Below are 17,463 nucleotides of genomic sequence, written 5' to 3'. Positions count from 1 at the left end.
AGTATTTAATTAAATTATATGTGAAATATTTTATTAAACTAAACTGGCTTTGTATAAAATTAAGTAAATTCAGTTAAGTTGATTGCATACCTAATTTTAGGTGAAATTATAAAAATAACCATAGAGTAACTATGTTCAGGCTCTAGCAGGTGCTTTACATTAATTGTCTTTCCAGTGTTGCTTAAAATAACCCGTGAAGTCAGTGTTGTTAATTGTGTCCCTCTATAGATGAGGAAACCTGGGCTTTACAAGGTTAAGTCACTTGCTAATAAGAAGTGGTGGATGGGGGTTGACTTCACTACCCTGTGCTTAGATAGTTGCTATGTAGGGGCCATTAGTTGCCATGGTAGAGGCCAAATGTCTCTTGCTCCCATAGTACTGTCAATTCCTGTGCCTGCTCATAGCTTTTCTTTTGTGGTAGAATTTAAAAAATAAAATCTGAGTTCATGCCTACTAATGATTGCTAAATCAGACCACCAGGTTCCAGTCCTGGTTTCACCACTTAGTTCTGTGGTCTTGAATCGATGATTTAACCTCTCTGTGCCTGGCTTCCACATCTCCTAAATTGGAATAATAATAGTACATGTCTAATAGGATTGTTGTGAGAACTAAATAAGTACAGTAGCTGGAAAGGATTGGAACAGTGCTGGACACAGTAATGCCCCATAACTGGCTGGTTGTTATTACTAAGTAGGAGTTGCAAACTGGGGATATGGCAGAAAACACCAAGTCCACGCTCTGCCCTCGAATTGCATGGTCTGGAGGAGGCCACAGACCAGGCAGCAGATCAGCAGATACGGTGTGATGAGTACAGTCATGAGAAGGCACCGAAGGTACTTTCCCTCTGCAGGACACCTACCCCAGATGTGGGAGTCAAGGGTATGTGGAAAGTAAAAGGCCATACCCCCCAGATTTATGATAAGACTTTATTGTTTACCAAGAAGTGCCCTGCAGGAGGAAAAGGGGGTTGTTCCACAGCCAGAGGCTAGGCCACCACCACACCTCAGCTTCTTACCACATCAGTGTGATCCTTTAGACACAGTTTTATCCTGCAATGAGGCCTCCCCTGAGAATTGCCTGTGGTCAGCAAGGGCAGGAGCCTCATGACACCAGTTAGGGGAGAGGAGAACATGGGATGCTCGGTTTTGTGGTGGGGCGGGGAAGGAGCATCAGCAAACTTCAGGCTGTTTGAAAGGAGTCACAGTGTGTATCCTATACAGTATTAAGATTTATCATTTTCTTGGGACCTTAACTTTTTCTAACAACTAATACTTGGGAAGGGCTGATTTCCTCATGACAAGGAAAATGTCCAGGGCAAAGTGACATCCAGGTGAGACCTGGATAAAAAGTAGGAGTTTGCCAGCCCAGGGCTCAGCTGGAGCAGGGTGTGCTGGGGTGGAGTATTCTAGGCAGAGGTTGCTCTTGCACCTGCCTGTGGGCAGTCTGAGGTAGTGCGTTCATGGACTCTAGGTCCTTGCAGCTCATTGCAGGGCAGTCCTGGTTTCCAGTTAGGAAGAGAAGAGCTACAGCAGGAGAAGTCGAGTGACTGCATTGGGAGTGACCTTTTAAGTGTGTTAAGAAGCTTGGGCTGTACCCCAAGGGCAGCAGAGAGCCGCAAAGTTCTTTGGACCAAAGATTAACAAAATTTCTAGTGCTTCCCATACCTCTCTCTTTCCCTTACATGGTTCTTTTCCTCCACCCCAGCCCCTGGCTCTGTCCTCAGTCCTCACTGGGACCCTGCCTGGGCAGTGGCATCCATTCCCACAGCTTCACCTAGGTGCTGGTAATATCCTAGATATGTTTCTGCGAGCCTGATCTGTCTCCCACGCTGCATCACACGTGCCTTGTATGCATTACCACCACCGATACTCTGCACACTCCTCACATTCAGCACACCCAGAACTGAACTGGCCTGGCTTTTGCTGTTGAACTTATTTAGTTCTCACAACAATCCTATAAGACATGTATTAGCATTATTCCAGTAAAATGGATGTGGAAGCCAGGCCCAGAGAGGTTGGTCATTGACTCAAGACCACAGAGCTCCTCAGTGGTGAAATCAGGATTTGCTCTCATCTGCCATTTCTCCTGTGTTTCTCTGTCTGTGGAAAGCCCTGTTCTACCCAGACAACCAGGCACGTAACAGGCTCTTGCTCAGATCAAGAGCTGAGTGCCATCGAGTCTAATTTCTTTCTCTCTACTCCCTGTGCCTCTGTCTCTTGCCACTGAGACTGTCTTTGTTGAGGTGTACTCATCCTCTCTACCCAGAGAGAGCACAAGGTGCCTCCTTCACCGCTCATCTTCTACCCCTCCAACCCACCCTCCAAAGTTCCAGAAGTGACCTTTTTGAAAGGCAAACCAGTTCTTGTGTAGTTACCTAAACCCCCCACCAACTCCCTCTGGGCATGGACACCAGCCTCCCTCTCTCTCCCGCCTGGGTCTCTCGCCCCACCCACCCAGTGCCCTGAACTGCGTCCATCCTGGTTCAGCCTGGCTGCACAGCCTCGTCGAACTCCCTGTTGCTCCCTCGGCGCATATGCCATTTGGCCTCTCCTCCCTCTCCCTGCTGTGCCTTCCTGCTATCCTCCCTACTGAGGCCTGACATCTTTCTCAAATCTCTGTTAAAGAAAAACCTTTTAGAAACCATTTCTGACCATCTGTCATCATCAGAGTAATAGTAGCAGGTATTTACATAGTGCTTACTGCATACCAGACAGTGTTCTCTAAGAACTCTTTGCATTTACGTATCGAACACAACCACCTTTTTTAACGTTTACACAAGGGGAAACTGAGGCCCGGGGAGCTTAAGTAATCTGCCCAGTGTCATACAGCTAATAAGTGGGAGAGCCAGCGTTCAAACCCAGAGTCCACACTCCTGGCTGCTATAGATTTGTGGCCTTGCACAACGCTTTACTGGCCTTCATGCACTCTGAGCTCTGGGCATGTCTGCCTTCCACTACTGAAGAGCAGGATGGGGAAGAGGTTTTATTGGCCTTTGGTAGCCCCAAGGCTTAGCATGCATCTGGCATGTGGAGGCAGTGGTCAGATTCTTGCTGACCATGCCTAGCTGCTGCTTGTCAGCTGTTAATCACTCTTGTAAACACTTAGTGCATAGTACAGGCCTCCTTCTAAAAATGAAGGCTCATGTTGAACTGTTCAGCTTCAAGCCTTACAAATGAACAAAGAAAGATAGATTCAAGGTGGAGGAAGCTAAGGGTCACCAGGAGTGCTTTGGACCCTGCTGTAATGACTACAGGCCCCCAGCAAGGTCTTCTGGATTGACTGTGGTCAAGATAAGGATGAGTCTCCACTGGATGAACTGGTAGGACATCTCTCGTCCTATGGGATCAGTGAGTCATTGTGTTACTGACTTAAGGAGTTAAAAAGAAAATCTTAGGAGATTTATGAAGTTCATTAAAATAACCACTATAGTAATTGAACATGTAAAACTAGGTATACATACTGTGCTCAGGGCTTTGTATATAAGGCATATATGTATTATATCCAGTGATCAGATGAGGAAACTGAGGTTTGGGGAGGATAGGTTACTCCCCCAGTTCTGTTTTTGTGGGATAAATTGCCTCCCTGTGTTACCTTCAAAGATTTTTTTTTTTCTTGTTTTGAGAGGAAAGAATCTTGGAGTGATTTGCTTGATTTTGCTTTTAAAAGGCATGTGTCTCAAACTTGTTGTAGGTGGAAAGTGAGACCAACGTCCTGCAGGACGGCTCCCTCATTGACCTGTGTGGGGCCACTCTCCTCTGGAGAACAGCAGATGGGCTTTTTCATACTCCAACTCAGAAGCACATAGAAGCCCTCCGGCAGGAGATTAACGCCGCCCGGCCGCAGTGTCCCGTGGGGCTCAACACCCTGGCCTTCCCCAGCATCAACAGGAAAGAGGTGGTGGAGGAGAAGCAGCCCTGGGCATATCTCAGTTGTGGCCATGTGCATGGGTACCACAACTGGGGCCATCGGAGTGACACGGAGGCCAACGAGAGGGAGTGTCCCATGTGCAGGACTGTGGGCCCCTATGTGCCTCTCTGGCTTGGCTGTGAGGCAGGATTTTATGTAGACGCAGGACCGCCAACTCATGCTTTCACTCCCTGTGGACACGTGTGCTCGGAGAAGTCTGCAAAATATTGGTCTCAGATCCCATTGCCTCATGGAACTCATGCATTTCACGCTGCTTGCCCTTTCTGTGCTACGCAGCTGGTTGGGGAGCAAAACTGCATCAAATTAATTTTCCAAGGTCCAATTGACTGACACCCTTGACAGCCATCTACGACTTTATTAACAGGTTACTGTGAAGATTTTGCCACTAACTCTAGATTTTACCTTTTTGTAATGCTGTTTATTAGGGGAGGGTGACGGGGCTGGAAATAAAGAGAGGGGACACACAGTGATGAAACATGGCAGGAGTGTAACAGATACCAGTGGTGTGTTGCATGCCCAGAACAGCAGCATCGTCATTGAAGTCTGCTTGATTAAACCATAATATCTTTGTAATAATTGGATTTAAAATGCCATGCTTCTATTTTTAACCTTGGGTTTTTAACCAAGTTTTGTTTTTGTTTTTGTTTTGTAATCTTGGACAAGACTTTAAATCATATTTTACAGATGTAGAAGAAAATGTATTCAAAAGTGTGGGCTCATGAAGTTCCCTTCAGTGCAGTGTGGTGTAGGTGTGACGCAAAGGGCACACAGTGTCTAGAAATACTTGATCGTGGCTCCAACCTGACCAGACAGCAGAGGGGCGGCTCTGTACAGTGTGACTGGTGGACAGATGGCCTTAGACACAGGTGGTTTTGAAATCTGGGGCTTCTTTCTGATTTATTTTTCTGACTTGTTGGGGGAGAGAATATTCATATCTCGTGGGCTTTTTTTTTTAACTTCAGTGGAATTTACTTTAGATACTCATTCATCAAATACATGGCACTTCACAGACAATTTTCCGTAACTTTTTAGCCTGTCTTTTGTTATTTCTGCCTAATATGATTTGCCCCTGATACTCATCTTGCACGGCCAGAACTGTTCGGTTGATTACAATACATCAGCTCTTAAAAACTCACTAACTGAGGATAATTACAGTAGTAGACATGGTCTGGGTGCTATACTACCATGTTTGTTTGCTGACTGAATTAAGATTTAAGAATGATTAAAAATAAGCTTTTACTTTTTAAAACCACTTGGGGTTTCATAAAGCTTGTGGGGTTTTTTTGTGGTTTCTTTTTCCCTTTGTTAAGAAAGCCAAATTCTGTGAGTCTGAAAGCAAACCAATCACAATGATACAGGCATTTTTGCGCACTCCCTTTTTGCCATCTGTCACCTTCCCTTGCAGCTTAAGGAGCCCAATAAGTTTTGGAAATGTTTGCAAATCAAACTAAATTTAAGTGGGATCATTAGATATACACAACACCAAGTGGTACGTCTGCAGAGATAATTCAAAATTCCTGATTTTGAGAGAACAAATGAGTGTTTGCTGAGGATTAATTAAATCAGAATTTCATATGAGCTCCACCATTCCTGTTACTTTCATTTCATTTTGGTTAATCTTGGATGCTTGGCACCAGTCGTATCACTGCTCCCAGAAGGCAAAGATCCTTTAGGACATGAGACTAGTAGAAGCTGGCTGAGATAAAATAAAACCCTGCCACATGGAGTAAGTATTTATTTAAACTAATGTTCTCTTAATTTGACCATTGCAGATTTGGGTGACTTTTTTTAACCTTTGTACATATACGTAATTTATATGATTCTAATGTACTATATCCATACTTGAATTGGTTTTTTCGTATTTTGCCTACTGGCAAATATTTTGCCTATTTTCAGCCATTCTAACCTATTTGAGTACCCTTTTCCTTAAAGTGATATGATATATTACTCTTGATTGCTGCTGCTTAATTTGACATAATATGTTTAAAGTTCAGCCTCTCAGTTTTAATATAGCTTTATTTTTCATGGAGATCGTTGTTTAGGATGAGACATTTTTGGTTTTGGTTTTTTTGGATAAATTTTAAGTGATGTGAAAATCTGACAACAGTCCTCTTATGGATAGCTTGCTCTATTCTGTATAGCTTACTCTACCTGCAGATAGAAAATGAAAGAAAAAATGGACTTGCCTAGAATAATATATTTAATGCCTTTTGATTTAGCCAGAGCCTCTGATGATTAGCTTTCGCTGATAGAGTTTGTCTTTTCAGCCTATAATTCTTTGGGCCCCAAAGAATGATAAAGGAGGCACTCTTTCTCTTTTCTTGCTGTACGCCTAGAAAGTGGTTGAAGGATTCTTGATGCCCTAAAACCATCTTGTAAGCTAAATGGTCTTGCATCCAGAAAGGCCAGATTTTACCTACCAAGGAAAAAGATATTTTTCCAGAGAGTTAGGTATATCATAATTTTCCATTTCAAGTCCTGTTTATGAATCTAGTCATTCTGCAACGTGACATATCCCCCAAGTTGGACACATCCCATAGTTGGGCATATGTCTAACTAAAAGTTTCTGACTTTTAGTAAATTCAGCTTAAATGTAAGTTGAAATTTGGGTAATAATTTCCAAGCTCTTGGAACGGGTAACAGTGAACCGCCCTCCATGGGCTCCACATCTTTTCCTTTGGCTTCCAAAGTGAGGTCCCGCCCACCCTGCTTAAGGAACTGCAGAGAGGTGGCAAGTCAGCAAAAAGGACATCAGGCTGTTCTTGGCCACTTGTAGGAAGATCCCTTTATAATTTTGACTAAGGAGATTCTTTTTTCACAGTTGAGTTAGTTTTTGAGAATAAAGAACTCTATAGCTCACCAAGGTAGAGAAATACAGTTCAGAAAAGTAATTTCTCCAAGGTCACTTCTTTTTTTATGTCTTGCTTGCCATCACTTTAAAGGACTAGCCCCACTCCCTCATGTGCATACACAAGGAAATTGCAGACCAATTAGTTGTTTTGGCCTGACTCTAATGCCTTTTGCAAGTAGCTTTCCAGAAGTAAAAGCCCCAGTGATGTATTCCCATAGAAATATTTTTCAGTTGTTTATGTCGTTTACTACAAAAAAAAAAAAAATGATTCAGAGTGGATGGAGTACAACTCTGAGTATTTTTCTAGTCCGGAATTTTTTATTAATAATCGGTGCTGCCGGGTCATGCATGCTGCAACTCTCAACATTTCCCTTATTTGGTTCAGCTTTTAGCAAAAAGGGCTACAGTTTACCCTGCAGAGTAAGTATTAAGGTTTCTGGATTTTTTTCCCCCAACTGTGGCCCGAAAGAATTAAAATCTGTTAATATAAATAGAGAGCATATTTATCATTCCTCGATAGTTAATTATAGACTTTGGTACCTTTGTGCCTCAGGGAAGCCACGTGATATAACTGGTTATAGAATTTCAGGGTTAGGGTTTAAAGAAAGGAGAAAGCCATTGGAAAAATGATGGGCTCCATTAAGGAGACTAATGAATCTGGATGCAGAAATATGCCAGAAACTGGCATAAACATGATTGTAGTAGAATTTATTTTCCAGTACCAATAGGGAAATTATTTTAAGTTATTACATATACTGTATTGGGAAAGTTGAGGAGAACTGTTTTCTTCATAAAGCTTCAATGTCTTTTTTTTTTCCGTGGAAAAACTCAAACCTCTGTTATTTGGGAGCTCCGTATTGTGTGGGCGCTTATGAGAGTTTTCTGCTTAATTGAAGTGTAATGTGGGTTATGGAATCGTTACCCGCAGTTCTATGGTTTTGTTCCACTTCTTTTCTTTTTTAAAGTCATTCTATTCTTTGGATGTGCTTGAAAGGGTGTGTGATTACACCATTGTTAATGCTGGGTAAAAACTATCTTCTTGCAGCCTTGCCTCATAACAGTAGAATTTCTGATAGACAAACCACAGGACTTTGATTTTAAGCCAAATCCAGCTCCATCCCTTTACTGTCCATCTTTGCGGCTTAGGGTATGATGCTCCTCCTCCTGTGTGGCCAGTGAGACAACCTCAGCACCTTTTTAAAAGAATCTAAGCATCACTGAAGTAGTAACGCAAAAAAAGATTCAGTATTTTCTTTTTAGTAAAACTTACATCCTTTCAAATAAGTTTTTGCCCTCATGAAGAATCCCTAGAGGAAGATAAGGAAAATAAGTATTTTCCAGTTTTACTTGACAGTTTCTAAACATGTTTCTAAACAAATAAAAATAAACTCAATGAAAGATGTTTCTTTTTAGCTGAGATGACAGATTGCTTCTCTGTATTAAATAGTCTAGACGTTAAGGGGATGGTCACATTTACCATGTATTGTGTTATGAGCAGTTAAATTCTATGAATATATTTGTAAAATTGTTGTTTTATATTTCATGTCAAATTGAAAAGCTTATTTCTTCACTATTGTACCTGTGGAAATACAAGCCATTTTACAGGAAAAAAATCTTCAAAAACTATTAAATGGATATCAGTCTGTTTGTGAGCCATTGTCTTCAGATTCTGTGGTTGTCACTGAGTTCATCAGGACATTTAGTAGAAAGTTGATACGAGTAGAATTGATTTTTTTCACTTCTCTAACTTCCAAGGTAATCTCAAACTGTTGAGTTTATTAATTGTTTTATATTCTGCACAATACATATTTAAACCTGGATTATGAAAATCCCCTACGTTTTTTAATTAAAGAAATATCCTTGGTGCCTGTATTACTATTTCTTGTGACATTACATCACTGTCAAATAAATTTAACTTCCAGGGGAATTTAACCTGACTTGTAGAATTAAAAGTTCCAGCTTCTCTGGAGGCTGAGGCAGGAGAATCACTTGAACCCGGGAGGCGGATGTTGCAGTGAGCCAGGATTGCGCCACTGTACTCCAGCCTGGTGACAGAGCGAGATTCATCTCAAAAAAAAAAAAAACAAAAAAAAAACAATAGCCGAGTATGGTGATGGGCACCTGTAATCCCAGCTACTCAGGGGGCTGAGGCAGGAGAATGGCTTGAACCTGGGAGGTGGAGGCTGCAGTGAGTTGAGATCATGCCATTGCACTCCAGCCTGGGCAACAAGAGGCTCCGTCTCAAAAAAAAAAAAAAAAAAAAAAACACGCACACAGTATAAAAGATTTAAAATGGCACACCTGTATAGGACATTTACCAAGAATGGAGCTTGCAGGATTAGAATTTTGCTCTGGCGGAGTGAGTGAGTGAGTGAAGACCGAATGTGAAGACCTAGGACATTACACTACATACTAGAAACACTGTGCACTTAGGCTACACTAAATTTATAGAAAAAAGCATAAGCCAAGTAACCTTAGCATACTGTAACTATTTTACCTTCTAAACCTTAATTTTTAACTTTTGACTCCTGTAATAACACTTTCCTTAAAACACAAACACATTGTACAGCTTACAAAAATATATTTTCTTTCTCTATATTCTTATTCTCTCAACCTTTTTATATTTAAAATGTTGTTTTTAAACTTTTTTATTAAAATCTGAGATGCAAATACATACATTAGCCTAGGCCTACACAGGGTCAGGATCATCAATATCACTGTCTTCCACCTCCACATCTTGTCCCACTGAAAGGTCTTCAGGGGCAGTAACATGCGTGGAGCTGTCATCTCCTACGATAACAATGCCTTCTTCTGGAATCCCTCCTGAAGGACCTGCCTCAGGGTGTTTTACAGCTAACCTGTTATATAGTAGGAGTATATTCTAAAATAACTGTGAAAAGTACAATAACATAGTTGCTTATTATCAAATATGTACTGTACTAATTGCATGTGCTATACTTTTATATCAGTGTAGTGGGCTTGTGTACACCAGCATCACCACAAATACATGAGTAATGCACCATGCTAAGACGTTACAATGGCTGCCACATTACTAGGCAATAGGAGTTCTTCAGCTCCATCAGGATCTTATGGGCCCACCGTCATAGATGCAGTCCATTATTGACTGAGGCATTGTTATGTGGTGCATGACTGTCTATCTTTCTAAACTTAAAAGTAAGAATTTTAAATTGGATGTCGGTAACAGGAACGTGTCTGAGGCTTGCAAAATGAGGCCACGCTTCTTATGGCTGGGGAGCTGTAAGCCTGAACAAACTGTTTTCAAGCTGTTGTGCCACCCAGAACACCCACTGCTAATTATGGGACATGCACTGGAGTGCCCAAATGGACCGTTCTTAAGCATCACTTCCTTCTTTTGTCTTCTAAACAGGTTCTAGTTGAAGAATACCAAGGTTATTCTTGTGAGTTAAAAGAAGTATAATGAATTCTTTCTTGCCTAATTTCAGGTTTGAACTTGAGCTTACGTCAGAATTTCCTGAGGTTTGCTTAAAATGCAGATTCCTTAGCTGTGTCTACAGGGGCTGATGTAGTTTTCTAGGTTTCTCTCCATGAATTTTCACTTTGGACAGACAACCTAGATGATGTTACAGGCGATCCACGTTCTATACTTTGATAAATTCTTCTTCAGCTACATGATTGTATTGACTATATGCCTCTGCTGTGCAAGTTACTAAATTCCCATTGTGCTCATTGGTTTTGGCACAGCCAATGGGCATGTGCCATTGGGAACTTGAGGCATGTGGCCCCACATGGAGATAGGAATGGATGGCCTAGCCAAACAAGGCCCCTTCCTGCCCCATGAGTCTAGCTGCTGTTTTCTCTTCGGTGAATGGATCTGACTCTCTTAACTCCTTTGCCTCTTTTCTAAACTTGCATTCCCCATCCTTTGCCGTTGGTTTTTAGTTCATGCCTTTAACCATTTCCACTCTACAGGAAAACAACCTCCAGAAGTTTTCAAACTGGTTTGAAAGAGTTCAATGTTAAGGATGAGATTTTTTTGTACATAGTGTGGGAAGCTTGCTGAATTCTCAAAATTGTCATTAACCTGACAGAAACTTGCTGTGGGTAAGCAAACTGCGTGTCATCAGAGCATGTTTCATAGGCTTTGGGTTCCTATCTTCTGGTGATGTATTTATAATAAAACTGGGAAAGGGACTTTTTTTAATTTCAGAGTTTGATTTCTGTATACATTCTGGAAATGTTCTGCTGTTTGGATTCATTGAGTTCAAGTATTTCCTTATCTGTAAAATAGAGGTGATGATAGTGTTTCTACCCTTTAGAGATGTGGTCAAATCAACATAATACAGGCACTATGGTATATAGTAAGTGCTCGCTAAATGATAGTTGCTTATATTATTCCCTTGCAGTAATATTACCCTAAGTGTTTTGTTTAAAATTTTGAGTCCCAGAAATTATCCGCAAAAAAGGTCATATAGTGTTATAACGAAATAATCTACTATATCTCAAATTCATTTAACCACAGACTTTCTTTTTTCTCCCCATATAAGGTATTTTGAGTTCTTGGTGAATGCTAAAATTGATAGAATTTAGCTATTGTGGAACTATTGCCATACATTCTCAAAATTTATTTTAAATGAAAACAGATAAGCATGAACCCAATGTTAGTTATTGCTATTCATGAGGTAGTAACCCTTATCTTTAAAGAAAAATACTGTTACTGCTTATGCAAAACTGTATCACAGCCTCTATGACTTAAAACACTTTAATATGGTATTACTGATGACCATGGAATAACTTTATTTTAGGAGAAGAAAGACATAGCAAATATACTTGTGACTACATATTTGAAAACGCAGTATAAGACTATTGACAATTAATGCACCACCCTTTCAGTTGGTAGATGTTTCTCAATTTTAAATATATTTATTTTCATAATATCGAAGCCTTATTCTGTTATTAGAATTAGTTCATTCATTTGGAATGATTCACCTATTGGATTGGATGGATGCCAAACTGGATTATTATCCCAGGCTGCTGATGGAAAGCATCCAAAAGTTTTACCAGTTCTTTTGTTAGTTTCTTGTATAGGGTAAGAATAAAAACTAATTTAAATTGCCATAATTTATGTTATGAAACCCAATAAACTAGCCAAATTTTAAGTTCCTGCCTTCCATCAACATTTCCATTAGAGGAAAACTCCTCATTTATCTGAACCAATTGAAGGTAGTTAAATCTTTTAATGGATTTGATTCTCTACTTAACATTCATGAGTCTTTAGGATGAAAACTGCTTCAGAAAATGAAGATTTCAACAACTAGGTTAGTCTGAATCAACATGGCTGAAATTAGAAAACACAAAGCCAGTGTGATCAATGGGAAGATCATTGACATATGTGTCAGTTTCTGTTAATTGTGTGGCCTTTAATTAATTGTGTGATCTTTTGCAAGTTACTTAATCCCTGTCATTTACTCTGGGGGATGATAAAATTGGACCAAATCAATGGTTTGCAAATCATTATATATGTGCACAACACTTTTGGAAAAAATCAAATAAAATCTCTTGGATTCCTAACACACAAGTAGAGAAAAGCAATATTGCAGCAATATTTAAGCTTTAAATTGGCAAAATTGTGTTATGAGAAAAAAAATGTCTAGTGTTAGAGGAAATAATTATGATCTTATATCAGTCTCATCTGTTTTTGTTTGTGTGTATGTTTGTTGGAGAAAATGATTTGTAGCTCACTTGCAATCTTAATACTCTTTAGTCCAAGCAAGAAGCTTGAAAGAGAAGTAATAGAAAATGTTTTCAAAGTTGAATTATTTGCAATAGCTAACAAGTATATCCATTCTCATTAATATCCATGTCAGGCAAAAAATACCTAATAGAGGAAGTGCAAAAATATCTATAATATGATATCTTGGCACAGCATATAAGTGTAGGTGGATAGACCTAAGCTGCATTCTTATTACAGGTCTGAATTTTTAGAAAGAAAAGAAAGAACAAGATTTAGGGAGAACTCATGTTGGTAGAGTCTTGTGTACAGCATATTCGTTGAGTGCTAGGTCTATTCTTCAGGAGCCTGCTGTCTAAAAGTGGCCTGCTGTACCATCTATTACACATGCAATTTATAATCCATTAATTTGGAGCTTCTGATAATTCAAACAGGATTAGCTATCTATCAAACATGCTTTTTCATCCTAAATTGATAGCAGATAGCAAAGGAAAACTTAAAATATTTCAAAAAGACTGTTTTGAATAGGATATAAATATAATTTATGTTAAATATATTAATTTAAAAGGAATTAAATATTTGACTATATATGTTACTATATTTGCACATGTAATGGTGATGTATGTATTATGTTGTCCATTCTTTACTATAAAATGTTAATATGTTAAGGCAGTTTAACTTAATTAATAGTTAAACTACCATATAGTTAAATACTCTGGAATACTTACTCTTTGCTAATGGAAGCTGCTCCTTGTCCTGAATAACACTTTCTCTATAAGCTCTCTTATATGACCTCTACTTTGCCTTCTTACGGGATTGACAGCTCCTCTATGAAACATACTAATGAATGCCCATGGCATGCCCATGCTCCCACCTAGTAATTTGCTACCCTCTCCTAACCCACATACTTCTGCACCTGCAAGTTGAATTGTATGCTTACCGGGATTCAGTTATAGTTGTTCCCAAACTTATTATATCAGTCATACTGTTAATATTAGGTACTTAAATGTCACATAATCTCATAAATATGAGTATCAAAGAATTGTTTTGCGTTTGAAAATTAAGCTGAATACTTTGAGAGGACTTTAAGCAACTTGCTTTAAAAAAAAAAAAAGGTTTAAAGTATGGGAAAGAAAACTGGAAATTACTGGGAAGTGTATGGGCTTTGTGAAGTTTTTGCTCAGATTGTCCCTAGTGCCTTTTGGTTCTCACTCCACTTTTTCAAAGCTTAAATTGGAAATGATTCATTGTGAATGTGGTTCATTCAAGAAAGATCATTAAGAAGGATCAGTAGGCTCTTTTGCAAACAGACCTATACTCAAAAGGCTTTGGCACACTGTCAAGATATTAGTATACAAATGTGCATTTGTGTTTAGGTTAAAATGAGGTGTGAAGGGTAAAATGCAAAATAAGTATGTATTTTTTTGTAAATTCCCAGCTATAAATTACCTTCAATGAACTGAATAACTACCTTTCTTTCCTTTTTTTAAAATTTTTTTTGGTTTTGTTTTCTGAGACATGGTCTCCCTCTGTTACCCAGGCTACAGTACAGTGGCATGATCATAGCTCACTGCAGCCTCAAATTCCTGAGCTTACATGATCCTCCCAGCTCAGCCTCCTGAGTACTTAGGTCTATGAGTGTACACCACCATACCCAGCTGACTTTTTTTTTTAAAGAGATGGGGTCTCACTATGTTGCCCAGGCTGGTCTTGAACTGCTGGTCCCAATGGATCCTCAACCTCCCAAACTACTGGGATGACAGGTGTGAACCACTGTTCCTGGCCTGAATAACTACCTTTCTAACTACATCAGATAAGAGACTTTCTGCTATAGTTCACATTGGGCTTTTGTGCACCCAACTGCCGATCATGTGAAACTGTATTGTGACTGTTTTCCCAAAGTAAGTTTGACATTCGGTTTGCTTTTATTTATTTCTTTCATTAATTCTATTTTTAAAACTTCATTAAGCCCCCATTGTGCTCCAGGCACTGCACCAGCCACTTTAGGAGACTTGTGTGACTAAGGTAGATATAGTTCGCGGCCCTAGATTAAATTTGCAGCTGGGGAAGAATACAGATAAGTAAAATGAAACACCATGCTACGAGAGTACACAGAAGAAATACTGACTTGTATTTGGAGGATGAGAGAAGGCTTCTTTGTTCTTTCTTGTTGTTCTTTTTGTTTTTGTGGGGTTTTCACAGTTAACAAAAAAAATCTTCCTCACTCCTTGGTATGAAACTGAATGAGAATTATCTTTGACAAATGACAGGCTTGCCGCTTATCCCTGTGAATTGTGGCCATGTTGATTTAATGAGCAGCTCCTGCATGAAAGCCAGTGTCATACACACAGACACAGACTCACACACCTTGGCACTGTTTCCCCGACTGCCTATGGTAACCATGCTTCCAGGAAGCCCAAGTTCTGTGAATTAGATATGCACTTAATGTCAAATTAAATACTAGAAAACTGTCATCACAGCCATTACCAGGCATGCTGCTGGGGGACCCCCAGAAGTTTTGATTGAATGCTGCGCGTTATCCATTAAAAGGAAAAGTGTGGAGGCTCCAGATGTTATTCTTCACCAAAGGGGAGTCACACCTTCGTTTGCTAGGCAAGCTGAGAAGGGGATAATCAACTTTCACTGAGCTGAGTGAAGTCTAGGCTCCTAAGGCCTCAGCCAAGACCCTGGTTTATTCCCCAGGGCCCTTCCCCTTGTGGGTCCTGAACCATAATTCTTGTTCCCTAGGCATGGTGACCCTGCCAAAAACTTCACTCTCTTCTCAGTCTTTCCACTTAGCCTTTTGCTCTGTTAATCTTTTAGCCTTTTACTCTCTTAACTTCTTGAAGAGAAAACCAGGGTCAGTTTTCTGCCCCTCACCAAGATCTTGGCCTCTTAAATTTTCAGCTTTGTCTTTTGGACCCTCCAAGGCTGTCTAGAGCTCTGATGATTTCTCTGCTCCAGTAGCGGATTCTTACTCTACATCTAGACTCTGCAAATGTCCTGGAATAAAAGAAGTTGCAGATCAACAGCTCACCCCTCTGTGATTCTGTCCTCTTCAAACTGTGGCCTTGATAGTCACCTATGCATCAGCAGTTCTCTTATGTCTTTTAACGGAGTTTTAAATTTTATTTTATTTTATGTGGCCTTTCTAGTTATTTTTGGTGAGAGCATCAGTGTGCTGCCTGACATCCTATTCAGAGGCAGAAGTCCTAAGCCTGTATTTGAAACCACAGGGCAGGAGCTGTGTTCAAGCATGTAGCTTTTCATAAGTCTAAAGGACTTTATCCAGTTTCCATTTGGGGGCTCTAAAAAGGTCTTCTCTTCTCAGAAAGTTAATGTTCCTCAAGATTTGATAAATGCGTGTCAAAATTCATTTTGTTCCTCCTTTTAATTTCAAATGGTGAGATTTTCTTACAAACACATTAAAGCATAGCATTTAGTGATTCCAAGTGTTAAGCCATTATTTGTTAAATCAGCTTTATTTTAGTAAGGCTTATAGACTCACTTGGAGTTGACCGGGATTGATTTTGGCAGGGAGGTACATCCTCTCCGTGCTTTCTGAAGACGCCATTGTGTGTGGAAACAGAGAGATGGTCTGGGCTTTGGCGGTGCAGGCACCCAGAAAGATGCTCAGTTTCACTCTGAGAAGCTTCGATCAGTGCTGGCCACGTGTGCATAAAGAGCCAGTGAACTCAACTGTGGGGAATATCAAGGTCCCAAATATCTGACTCTCCAGAAGCATCTTACTGTCCTTAGTGAACATGCAGGAATCAGCCTTTCTCTGAGGTCATGGCAGGGCACAGATCAATCATGAACAATAATTGATCCCAGACCAAAGCCCACATAGAACTGAGGATGTGTAAAGGGTATATGACTGGCTCACTCCTTGGTTTAAAGCCACTTTAATCTAGGACATTGCGGAAACCAGAGTGCAAGTCGATTCCATTAAGGAAAGAAGAGAAATGCTTATGGAAACAGTACCACCTCCATATCCATTGGCCTCCCCTTCCCGACCTCCACCCTGCTGTTACCCATCAGTCATCTGAAAGGAAGATCCCACAGAGTTGACAGAGTCCTTTACAGAGAAGATCGTCATATGCTCTCCGTAGGTTACCTGTCTATTTAAGAAGCAAACCTCTCGTCACCTGCTGCGGAGCATCTCGATGTTAGAAACCACACCACTATTTTTAGTGTGTCCTTGTGCTTCTGCACGATGAGTCAGGGTTCTCTTTTTAAAAATACTTGGCATTCCTCAGAAGAAAGATAAACACATTTAATGTTCTCAGTTGCTACTATTCTAATCGCAAAGTCAAGAGTTGCTTCTTTTCTTAGCTGCCTTCAGTGCCACAGAACTATCTGGGCCTCTTCCTCTACCCCTCCTTGTGTGATCACTCCTTTCAAAAGCAACAGCCAAAGCAGATGCGAGGGAGATGCACTGGTGCTCATAAATTCAAGGAGCTAAAATGGCAACAGCTGTGGCAATTGCAGGATTTCAGCAGGTAATCAAGTAACTAAGTGCAAAAGCGGGATTTGACAATTCTACAGGGGACTGGGACAGAGGGCATCGAGAACTTGAGCTTCAAGGAGAATCTTCAGTAGCTATCAACGAGAAATGTAAATGCTGTGACTTTATCCAGTTAAGCACAGCAGATTTTCCTGCTTTCAACTCTAATCCCTGAGCAGCAGGAATGTCCTTTCTCATCTCACAACATTTGACTTTCTCAGATATATTTATTGTTATATACTGCAGTTCACCTATATATTTTGGGGTTAGTTTATCACTGGTTGAAAAACATCGTTCAATAGACTTATGAAAAGAGGAGCATTTTCAGGGAGGAGTATTGTGCCAATGTAGGTGAGGCTTATGGACAGTGTTTCTTCCAAAATGCTCCCAAGTCTGAAGGACCATGATTCTCAAATTCTCTATAAAGTGTAACTAGGCCTCTTTCTCACCTTGGAAGAACAGCAGCTA

At 40.2% G+C, this 17,463-nt stretch overlaps 1 protein-coding gene across 2 annotated transcripts in view; it reads left to right on the top strand.

Annotated features, from left to right (window-relative positions):
* The window catches only part of PELI2 (pellino E3 ubiquitin protein ligase family member 2), a 195,530-nt gene extending 186,880 nt beyond the window's left edge, over nt 1-8,650 (top strand). For both annotated transcript variants that reach the window (XM_017961188.3, XM_003901847.5), the window contains one exon: nt 3,691-8,650. In XM_017961188.3, coding sequence (XP_017816677.1) covers nt 3,691-4,257 — 567 coding nt within the window. In that variant the 3' untranslated portion in view covers nt 4,258-8,650. The remainder of the gene's footprint in view (nt 1-3,690) is intronic.
* The last annotated feature ends 8,813 nt before the right edge of the window (nt 8,651-17,463 follow it).

Source organism: Papio anubis, chromosome 7, assembly GCF_008728515.1.
Source record: "Papio anubis isolate 15944 chromosome 7, Panubis1.0, whole genome shotgun sequence".
NCBI lineage: Eukaryota > Metazoa > Chordata > Mammalia > Primates > Cercopithecidae > Papio > Papio anubis.
The sequence above is the reverse complement of the archived record's forward strand: the minus strand, read 5'-3'. Positions and strand labels throughout refer to the sequence as shown.